Consider the following 12,170-nt stretch of genomic DNA (forward strand, 5'->3'; position numbering starts at 1 on the left):
CAAATATATGAGCCGTGCCATGAGAAAACCAACAGAGTGGCTTTGCGACCAGCATGGATCCAGACCAGCCTGCTCATCCGTGCAGTCTGGTCAGGATCCATGCTGTTCGCTAACAGTTTCTCCAATTCCAATAGGCTTTAAAAGCGACCAGCATGGAGCCTGACCAGACTGCGCGGATGCGCAGGCTGGTCTGGATCCATGCTGGTCGCACACCCACTATGTTGGTTTTCCCATGGCACGGCTCATATGGTTCTCATTTATTGTCGATATCTTTTAATTTTTGAACAAATAACAGTGAATAAGAAATCGTCTCTTGTTAATTATAACTTCATTTCAAAAAAATTTATTAAAAGAGGTTATGAACCAACTGTTTTGATACACACTTCGTGTTTAGTTTTCAATACATTTTACATGTGTATGCTACGCTTTCCAGTTTGGCAGTTTTTAAATCCCATCGCGGCGGAACTGTTCTGGCTGGTTTCGTCAGGCCCTTAAGGTTTCTCTTGATTCATGCATTGAGTATATGTATGCGTTTTGGGTTCTTATGTTTTTTTTTTATATATAAACACAAAAACATTTTTTTGTGTTATACATAGCATACCTTCAGCTGTCATTGCGCATGTTAGGGAGTCATCTGGTACAATCATTTACTCCTAATTACTCTGTCTTGTGATCTTGAAATATGGTGGAGGTAAGAGTGAGGTAAAAGTGAGGTTAGACCTGTGCGCACCATAAACCAGTTTAAGCTCCCCAGTGGTGGTTTTGCCACTGAACGTTCTGTGTATGTGCGTATGTGTGCGTGCCTTTTTGTATGTATGCTAGTCGTGTGAACGTCGGTGTGCTGTGGGTTATGTTTTAGGGATGCTGCGTTTGTTGAACGTGAATCTACTTGTTGGATATTAATCCCCGTTTTTAAAGTTCAAAACTGTGTTTTTTTGTGCCGTGTGACAGTCGTAAAAAAGTCTTCCTGTGCATTCAGTCAGTGTTGTTATATTTTCATTCTTCACGGATTACATTCTAAAGTCTGCAGCTGTCAAAGATGAGGATTATTTTGTACCACGTCAAGGATTCTGTATTCACTGACATCGGGGTCCATACTAGCTATCCCGTCCCTTTGTATTTGCAGGTACCTACAGCGCTTTTTCAAGTTTGTATTGAACTGTCGCTTAACATTTTTATCTTGCCCATTTGAAGTCGATGGCTTCTCTTTTCTTCCCAAACACCAATTTTCACAGAATGGTATTACATTATAACACGAGTACACGTAATAGAGTTATCAAATTAATTCTTTCACCTCTTCGGTTTCACTCTGCATCTTCGGTACATCTGCCTAAAACCAATATTTCTTTTTTAGACATACACCGTCTATCAGCCTTTCTCCAACGACTTTCTGCTAAGTCATTTTATATTTCTTGTACAAATTTAGTTGTTTTTTGTTTTTTTGTAAGAATCTGTGAATCTGTCTGTCACCTTTAAACTCTGCTATACTGAAGAAACAGAAAATAAAACATACATTTTTTCCGCAAAAATATAGAGGGTACCGTTCTATTAACAAGTTTCTTTCTAAGAGGTGCGGTTGCTGCAATCATTTATCGCTCAGGCCCCGTGTTCACAAAACATTTTTCGGTCTCAGCTGAGTTTGAGTTTGAAATTTTAATATCAGTTTTACTAAAACTTCATGGTTAAATTCCAAATGAGACTGACTATCAGTACTAATCAGTCACTAATTAGTACTAATTAGTCACTTTACTAATTTTAAACATGCTACTTAGATATAAATGACAAATAAAGTTTCGTTATCAAACTCAGCTGAGACTGAAAATGTTTTATGAACACGGGGCCAGGTCTACAATTGCTTTAACAATGTTAATAGCAGAATTTTCATGTGAACAGGCTCAATCAAACCGAGCCTGCAACATTTTCGTTCATGTCGTGTTGAGCGACATGTGGTTTTCCACTTTTTTTATTTTAAATTCTGACATTGATTGAAATACGTACGACATGGTTGGTTGAAGTACTGACGCGAAGCGCGTCCAACTGTGGTATTCAGTATGTTGTTCAAACTGGGAGATCTTTGAAACTTCATTTCAGCGAATATTCGTGAAAAATGCGCAGTCGAAAATCAAGTGTACTACCTTTTTGTACAACAGTTCATATTATGTCTGACCATACATTTGATAACATTTTAGCCAGTAGAGCAAATCGTATGCTGGTACGATATAAATTCTATTTCTAGTTTTGAAATTAAGGCCAGATATTCAGCAGAATTTAAATGGATAAAAAATTGCAATCACCTTTTCCATTAGGCTTAAATGATAATATACACCAAGAATGTAATGTCTTTAAAAAACCTGACATTGATATCTTTTCTATTTTCAATATTAAAAAAAAATTTCGTATCATGGAATTAGACAAAATGGTAATATTAAGCGCAAATCTAAAGTTGATATATCTGTCGCAGACCTTAAATTTAATTCTTTCAAACCCTGGTAGACAACCCATGTTTTCTTGTCTCGCATCTTTATCTATTCCGTCTCTTAAAATATTAGACGAGGAAGTAGACCAGTTCGTTATTCAAACAGTTCCTTTTTAGACTGTATCATATCGTATTCAGAGTAACACAACACATTCTCAGTCCACATATTGACACTCAATCTGACCATGACAGATATTTTCACATATTTTTTATTAGTAAATGTATTGACTTCATCGATATACCCAGCAATTTTCGAGATTCGCATGTCATTGATTTTATGGCTAAATATTCAAGAAATTTCAAGAAGTTTCCATTATCTATCGGAACTTTTTGTGTTAAACGGTGTCATCGCGAGAATGCTGAACTCAATGCTTTAACGTTTTGGAAATATAATCTTTTTAACATTGTCGATTCTCGTACATGTATAAAATTTTATATGACAATTCCACCTAAATTCAAGTTTACCTTAAGAAATCTGAAAAAAGAAATCCAAAATTTCATTCTATGTATGTTTTAGTCCCAGCAGAAGATGTGGTCAACATTATCAATATCATTTGACGCCTGCACTAGTTAATTGTTTTACGAAACAAACCAAAGAGTACTATAGCTTATATATACTGAGTCCTTCTGTTGTACATCATTTGGTTACTAATGACGTCATTGCAAAATTGGTACAGATGATCATCCGCAATTTAAACTTCCAACCAAGTGTTGGATTTTAATCTATATTAACAACCATATAAAGTTCGTTTCATCGTTAAATTAAGCTCTTGTACAATTACCAATATTTCTAAATTATTAACATCATGTCATATATGTAAAACCCATATGAAAAGACTTAACGATAAAGTATGCCCGTAGAACCCGTGAGAAGAACATATTAAAAAAAAAAAAAAAGAAAACATTTTTCAAATAAAAACGATTTACCGATAGTGATTGGATTTGAAAGAACACATATTTGTATTACCGTAGTCCCGTTCCGTGTCCCACTCTCGTATGATCCGTGTACAAATATCCAATACTATTTATAGCATATTACGACAACATTTTGTACATGTATCCTCCAGCATTTGATTGGTCAGACGATTATTTGTTCGGATCATAATCGCTGATTTCCGTGGAATCTCGTTAAAAATCGTAGTTAAATGGGCTATGTCCGCGAACAAGTCCAAGATAGGGTATACGGGTCAGCTCCGTATTCTTCTGGGAAAATCTCCTACTCTATAAATAGAACATGAGGTCATTCCAGTAGATCCAATATACCATTTCAAATACAATGTATAATCTTCTCACGTCATTCTAATCCGGACAAAGTGAAATCAACACAAGATATTACAAGCTTTAGTAATATCAGGCCAAAGAGCTATAAAAATAAATAGATCGGCAACTAGACAGGCATATAGAGCAAATCTCGCTAACATCCCGTGATAACTGAATGAGATCTCGTTTACCGGAAGTGACACTTTCTCCACGCGACATTTTGTATGCGAAAGCAATTATTCAACGGTAAATTAATTATCACCGTATGACCACGCTTCTTTTGATGGCAAGAAACGTGTACTTTGTGTCTTAAGACTATTTCACATTAAACTAATGTTGTTTTAGAAGCCAACATGTATTTTAAATGTAGTTTTAGAGGTACAAATTGTAACTCCATGCTCGCCGATGTTTGTTTTTACTGAGATAACGCCGATTCACGCTCTGACACGAGATCACGCGAGATTACAGCCAGTTGCCATTATGTGTATTTTATACTTCTTTGATCAGGCCAATATTACTAAAGTGCTTTTCGCCCAATCGCAATGAAAAATAACCGTGTATTTAGCTGGTAAACTGCAAACAGAGGTGCTTCGCTGCCAAATTCGTTCAGATTTTGGATAGGATGACGGTCTCGATTTGAAATTGAAATGTACACCAGACAAAGTGAGAACCGCACACGATGTTACAATCCTTAGTTACTAAAGTCATTTTCGGTCAGTTGCAGTGAATCATAACTGAGTCTTTAGCTTGTGAACTGCAATGAGAGGGGGTGCAGTGCTTCTGAATTTGCTCAGGAGTAAGGTTTGGACGAAAACTGAAAATGTGAGAACTGCATATGATGTTACAATCCTTAGTTACACTGTTCCTAAAGCTCTATTCGCTAAACTGCAATGAAAATTAACTGTGTATTTTACTAGTAAACTGCAATAAGAAGTATTTTGCTGCTTAATTCGTCACGTAGTTAGGAACGGATGACGTTCTCTATTCGACAAAAATGAAATTTTACAAAGGACAAAGTGAGAACCTCGCATGATATTGCAATCCTTAGTAATATCGGGCCACTACTAAGTAAAGTGTTTTTCGCTCAATTGTATTTCAAAAATAACGGTGTATTTAGCTTGTGAACTACAATAACCTTAGGATGGCCAGCACATATTTATGCGTTCCTGCCAGGCATATATATGTTTTTGACAACCGATGTAACTCATAGCAGAGTTGGAGCGGTCTTCTGCGCATGCCCGAAAGTGATTATCAATTGTAGCGCACGGCAAAAATACGCATATTTTTGCATGTCCGCACGCATTTAGTGTACAATTTGCATAAAATACTGACTAAAGGTTAGGGTTAGTATCACCATGGTTATAAAATATATACATTTAAGATATTTTCGTTCAAATTTAGTTAATCCGGTATGTACCGGAGTCTGTAATTTATACTAGCGCTCCAAGTCTGCATTGAGTCACAGTCTGTGGGCGCATTCGGCATACAAGCCCGTGTAACCGTGTAACTCTGACCAGATCACCCGAGTTCACCTGAGTGACACGAGTAACAATTGTAGTCCGACCGCTTTATCGAGTAGCTGAAAATGATGGAGAACGTTACCTATATGCTAACAGTTCAAAAGCTTCTGAGCTGTAACAATAATAAAGAATAGTTGCTACTTTTGACACATAATAACTTAATTTTCCAAAATAAACTGCTGATCAGACAAAACAGTATCCCTCGTATCAGAAATTATGTTGAATTAGTGGACTTTATGTTTTATGTATGTGATATAGTGCTGTTAGTTGATTACATTGCCGCTGCGTGTATCTTACATAATGTTTGCATTTTCAATGACAATACAATAAGTGATTTTTGTGAAGAAGCTAATATAGATATGTTTGATGGCCATTATGAGGGCAGACAATCTGTTAGAGATGAACTGGTACGACCTCTGTCAGAGTGAAAAATCGGACTGGATTATTATCAATCGACATTTCAGATTCTAGGATCAAGTAACACTTGGAAAAAATGTTCAGCCCATATTGTTTAATAGACTAGAAATTTCTATTTTATGTTGATTTATACTTTAAATTATTACAGAAGCAAGAGCTACAACTTATACTAATCCTCTTATGTCTACACATGACTCTACTACCCCGAACTATTTCAAATTAAAAGGGTGTTTGGTATAATTATTTCGTTTTTTTTATTGTTCTAACTGAAAGAAGGTTTGTCGGCAAGTAGGGAGGTAGAAACTTTTACTTAAAACTTCAACATCCATGTGTGGCTTCTTTTGTGGATTATTTGTCCTTATCACTCATTTTGTGTTCTAAAGACTAGATGTTTTTTTCCAAAAGTTGTCCCATGTGAACCTAGAAAGAAAACTTACAAGCTTTAAGAATCAGATCGAGAACCCTCGAAATATGCTTGACAAGGATGTTACTGTAAGAAGCAGATTTCTCAACCACTGTCCTATTCAGCAGTATTTACAGATGGGGGCATGAATGCCAGAAAGAGCATTTCAAAGTTACTCTACATTTAGAAGAAAGTAAAAGGTTTCAAAAGAACACAGACAGTTCGCTCCACTATTTGAAGGCAACTGTCGATATGAATAATTTTCGATTCTAGAACTGAAATAATGATTCAAGGATTATTTGACTTGATTCTAAGATCTCGCTTTACAACCTAGCACCGCCCTTAGACAAGAGCAACTTGATGGTAAAATTTTAACCGTCATTTTCTTACTACAAAAAAGGGACATAACTTTGCCAAAATTAAAGTAAGTGTTATGAAACTTGATGCTTTTATCTGGCTTTACAACCCTGAAGACATGTGAGAAATGTTAACCCAATGCTCCCATCAGTTTTGGAGATAACAACTTGCAAGCAAACAGAACAAAATCTATGCACAAGAAAGAGGGCATAACTTGTCCAAAATTAAGATTATGGGAATTGATGCTTTGGCTTTCCTTAACATCACTGGAGACATGTATGGAAGTTTCAGTCCAATATCTGCATTAATTGCCGAGATAGTACCTTGCATGCAAAACTTTAACCAGCTTTTTCTAAGTTTAAACAGGGGGGCATAACTTGACCAAAGTTCAAGTAAGAGTTATGGAAGTTGATGACATGTCCTTTACAACATGGAAGACATGTGTGAAGTTTCAATCCAGTATCTGCATTAGTTTAAAAAAAACTTGCATGCAAAAATTTAACTCTAAAAAGGGGTCTGACTCAAGTAAGAGTTATGAGGCTTGTGATATGTTGATATGACCTTATTTTACAGACCCGAAGAAATGTGTGAAGTTTTAACCAAACATCTGCATTAGTTTGGATATACTAACTTGCATGTAAAACTTTAAATTGCACTTTCTAAGTCCAAAAGGGATATAATTTTGTCAAAATACATATAAGAGTAATGGGACTTGATCATCTGCGGTTAGGTAATGACCTTAAAAAGTAAAAATAGGTTTCAAAGCAATATGTCTATAAATGAGACCCATACTTTACATAAGATTTGATCAAGAATTATCTAACTTGATTATTTTGGTAGGTCTGATGAGCGCAAAGACTTGTTTGAACTTTCAATTCAATATCATCTCTGGTTATTGAGATAAAGCCTTGATAGTAACTGCACCCAAAATTTTACAAGTGTAGACGCCTTGTTTAAAGTGTTAATGCATTCGGATACGATTACCCGACTTTCCCAGCTTCAGGAGGTGGGTAGAATTCGGGTGACACAACTACTATCGCCCGGGTTACACGAGTTATACTCGAGTTATACCCAGGGTGACTCGGGTTAGCTCGAGTAAGTATGCCGAACGCGCCCTGTGACAACACATGAAATGACGTCACTCGACCTTCAGCTATTTCCGGAAGTAAAAGAAAATGAAAGTAGAAATGCTAAACTTGAAAACGAAAGCCGTATTTTGATTGGTAGATAGTCAGGGGTCACGTGCAGGGGTCACGCTGTCTAAATGTATGCGCGTGCACTTTTTTTTTGCTGTTGTGGAATCAATTTTCAGCACTTTCTAACGAATTTAAATTACTTGGGCATTAGTACTGCATGTCAACTTTTCATCTACAAAAAGATATTTGAGCATGGAATAAACACAAATCCCACAGGGGTTCGTAACGGACCAAGGGTACATTGATGATTTTGGAACTTTATCAAATCGCTCGAAAGGTCGTTTTTGATGTTGTCTGAGTGTCAGTATATGCCTCGGATGTACGATATAACCGTATTTGAGAGCTGCAGACCTAGACATTTCAGAAATATTTTCAAAATAAATAAATGTTGATTCTACGGAAGCGTGAAAGGGCCATCAGACGCTAATACGTTTTAATACATTAAGGCTGCGGAAAGGATATGAGGTGCTACGCTGCCGAATTTGTTCAGTAGTTGAACAGGATGACAATTTAGACAAAAATTGAAATTTTACACCAGACAAACGAAGAACCTCACACAATATTACAAGCCTTAGTAATATCAGGCAACTGTTCATTCAATTCCGATGAACAAATACATGTAACTGTGTATCTGGCTTGTGAACTGCGATAAGAGGTCCTGTACAACTGAATTCGATTATTATTGAGGACAGGATGAGGGCTCAATTTGGACAGAAATTGAAATTTTACTCAGGACAAAGTAAGAACCGCACACGATATTACAAGCTTTGATAATATCGTGCCTCTAGGACTTAATTGCTTTTCACTCAACTGCAAAGAAAAATATTTAACTTGTGAACTGCATTGAGTGTTAATGGTGCAACGCTGTGGAATTTGTACATGTGCGGCGCTGCTGAATTCGTTCAGTAGTAAGGGCAGTATGACGGTATCAATATGGAGAAAAAAATGAAATCGAACATCGGACAAAGTGAGAACCATACGATATTACAAGCCTTAATAATATCGAGCCACTGCGTTTTTGGCTCAATTGTAATGAAAAAAAAACCTGTTTATGAAGCTTTTGAAACTGCAATTAGAGGTTCTGCATTGCCGGATTCATTCAATAGTTAGGGTAGGATGACGGTCTCAATTTGAACAAAAACTGAAATTTTACACGAACAAATTGAGAACCGTACACGATATTGCAAGCCTTAATATTTTTAGTGGTTTTCGCTCAATTGCAATGAAAAAAAAATAACTGTGCATTTAGTTTGTGAACTGCAGTCGGAGGCGCAGCACTGTCGATTTCGTTCAATAGTTACGGCAGGATGGCAGTCTCAATTTGGACAAAAATTAAAATTTTACACCCGACTAAGTGAATTACAAACCTTAATCATATCCAGCCATTGTGACTAAAGTGCTCTTTTGCAATGAAAAAGGAATGTGTATTTAACTTGTGAACTGCAATATGAGGTGCAGCGCTGCCGTATTTGTTGAAGAGTTAAGGCAGGATGATGGTTTTAATGTGGACAACAATTGAAATTTAACACCGGACTAAGTTAGAACCTCACACGATATTACCAGCCTTAGCAATATCTCGTAAATGTGATTGAAGTGCTATTTCGCTTAATTGAAATAAACCAGTAACTGGGTATTTAGCTTGTAAACTGCAATTAGAAGTGCTGAGTAGCGGATTTCGTTAAGTAGTTAGGGCAGTATGACGGTCTCAATTAGGAGAAGAAATGCTGTTTTAAACGGACAAAGTGCGAACCGCACACGATATTGCAAGCTTTAGTAATTTCGAGCCACTGTGACTGAAGTATTTTTCGCTTAGATGCAATAAAAACTAATTGTGTATTAAGCTTGTGAACTGCAATTAGATGTGCTGCGCTGCCGTAGTAAGGACAGGATGACAGTCTGAATTCGAATAAAAATTGGATTTTCATACCATACAGAGTGAGAACCGCACATGATATTACAAGCCTTAGTAATATCAGGTCACGATGACTAAAGTCTTTTCGCTCAATTGCAATGAAAAAAAAAACAACAAACAAACAAACAAAAAACAGGAGATGATATATTGGTATACTTGTGTCTTCGTTGCAGACCCTAGTCAAACAGACATTCTGATGGGGTTTCATGAATATTGGAGAAAAAACATTGTCTTTATAGAGTGAGCAGAATTTTACTGTTGTATTTAGTGACCTAAATATTGACTTATCATGACCCATATGCGAAATTTGTATATGGAGCAGAGAGGTCTAATACGTATCAGTTGTTCCAGGTGGAATGAAATGTATTGTATACACAAGGTTGTGGTTAAATTCAGACTTATGTAATTGTTCATCCGGAGTGACTGAGTTTCAAACTTCTCTCAGATGTAATCAAGACCATTATTCTGATAAATGACTAATCAGGCGAATCTCCCCTTATGTCTCTCAACACTTTCCGATTTACCGTTGATACATGCAACTTCGCATACTATTTAGATTATTTTGTTAAATAAAACACGATTTAGCGTGAAATTTCTTAATGGGCTAGGGGTAAAATATCGTCAAATATTGAAAAATAAAAGTCGGTGACCCCTCAGTATTTATATGTCTGTTAGACGTACACATACTGTGAAAGAACATACCAAAGTTATACGTTTTTTTATCGAGCCGATTTTTTATAAACTGGATTTTAAGGTAAAATTTATAACAAAACTTGATGGAGTTTTTCCGTTCTGACGTCACAATATCGTCTCTGACGTCTTAAGCGTCAATCTTATTTCGCTGAATTTTGTACCACTGAGTAGCATTTTCTAAATTCAAAGTGACAATTATTTTGTAGTTTTGATTATTATGACATTCAGAGCGCAGGAAAGGAAAAATGCCGAGAGCATTTGGAACTGGGTGTTGCACGAAAAGTGACGTCAGGGGCCATGTTTGTGACACAATAGCAAAAAACTCGAACAATATGGCGACAGAGAAAAATCGGAACCTAATCGCATATATCCTGAATTTTGTATAGTATAAATTTCAGGACGAAATTCGGAAAAAAAAATTGGGGCGCATACGAAAGCGTTTGCAATGTAAAATCATCTCAAACTTTTATGGTCATTTTTTTGCCATTTAATGGTGGCACGTTGCGATATTCCTGACCGACGATCTGTGTAGTAATACCATAATAAAACTAATTCGAATACTAGTTCGGTGGGCGGTAGTGACGCTTCAAGCAGCATAAAAAATACAATTGCTGCCTGTATTAATTGTGCAAAGATGATAAATATATACATAACGAAAATCTGTCTGGATTTCAAAGATTGCCTGTAGCGTTTTTTAAAACATGTTGAGTGTATGTAAAATGAAAAAAAAACAACAAAAAAATCAAATAGAAGTTAATATCTAAGCAATATCAGAAGTACAAAATGTATGTACTTGTAAGTGGTTAGAATAGCTTATTCGTTCATCAAAACCCTTAACTATGGTGGCTGATTTCTGTCATTTCGTTCTGGCGAATTGGAGCAATTAGCGCGCCTAGCTATTTCTCGTTCTGGCGGACAAGGCAATTTGGGTACAAGAATCGCGATATTATAATATAATTTTAACAAGCAATGTCACAAACGATGTATTGTTCAATGTATATACGTGTAGACCTATGATACACTGTGTTAAATCTGATATTATGCAAGGAATACTTTAAATATTACACACAACTGTCTAATGTAGCAAACGACGTATGTACCCAGTACCGAGTATGAATGTCATATAAAATAAGCAGTATCAGGATACACGGACAGACACATTCGGATAGACACGTTTCCATGAGTGGACAGAACGTGTGTCTAGAACAAGAAGTATCTCTGCGCCAGAGAAAGTCTTGATGCTGGGGGGCAAGTCAGGTGTTCTTTTTCTTCTTTCCCATCTTTCTTCGTCACAATATGCACCTTGTAGGAGTACGGATCCACTGAAAATAGTATAGAAAGCTTGGTTAATGGTACATAATCTACTACAACAAAAGGGAAGCCTGATTCGAAGTTTAGAAGAGATCGTATGAGGCTACTCATCCACAGACCACGAGTCCGATCCACAGACAGGATAAAATGTTCTCCGCGACGAAATGTCAAGAGTTAAAAAACTGAAACCATTCGTCCGGATCATTTATTCACAGAGAACTAATTTGTACATGTAAGAAATCCGTTTTATGACAGAAAGAATGATTGCTTTATATGTTATTTTTCATTTTCGTTTTTCTTTCAACGGGATTTCAATAATAAAACGGCACTAAATGCACTGAGTCCATTCTAAAGTGTGTTCCAGGATTCCATACATTATCTGTTCGATCGACAGCTGGGCTTACTGCTACAAAAGTCAAAAATGAACAGCGAATAATTTTGGGATTTAAAGTGTCACATAGTACACTCGCCTCGCCCAGGGATAGAACTGGTAACCATTAAATGTATAGTGCAAAGTTTTCCTTCTATTAAATTAATGGAAAGGAATTGAAATATTATTTCACACTGATCCGATTGCCAAAACAAAATCAAAAGTCAAACTAGCGGCTGACAGAAATACTAGAAA

At 36.4% G+C, this 12,170-nt stretch overlaps 1 protein-coding gene across 6 annotated transcripts in view; it reads right to left on the bottom strand.

The window, feature by feature from the left end:
- Window positions 1-10,837: 10,837 nt before the first annotated feature.
- The window catches only part of LOC123526760 (urease subunit alpha-like), a 35,265-nt gene continuing 33,932 nt past the window's right edge, over window positions 10,838-12,170 (bottom strand). For all 6 annotated transcript variants that reach the window (XM_053523235.1, XM_053523239.1, XM_053523236.1 and 3 more), the window contains one exon: window positions 10,838-11,556. In XM_053523235.1, the coding sequence (XP_053379210.1) occupies window positions 11,435-11,556 (122 nt within the window). In that variant the 3' untranslated portion in view covers window positions 10,838-11,434. The remainder of the gene's footprint in view (window positions 11,557-12,170) is intronic.

Source organism: Mercenaria mercenaria, chromosome 14 (assembly GCF_021730395.1).
Source record: "Mercenaria mercenaria strain notata chromosome 14, MADL_Memer_1, whole genome shotgun sequence".
Taxonomy (NCBI): Eukaryota; Metazoa; Mollusca; class Bivalvia; order Venerida; family Veneridae; genus Mercenaria; species Mercenaria mercenaria.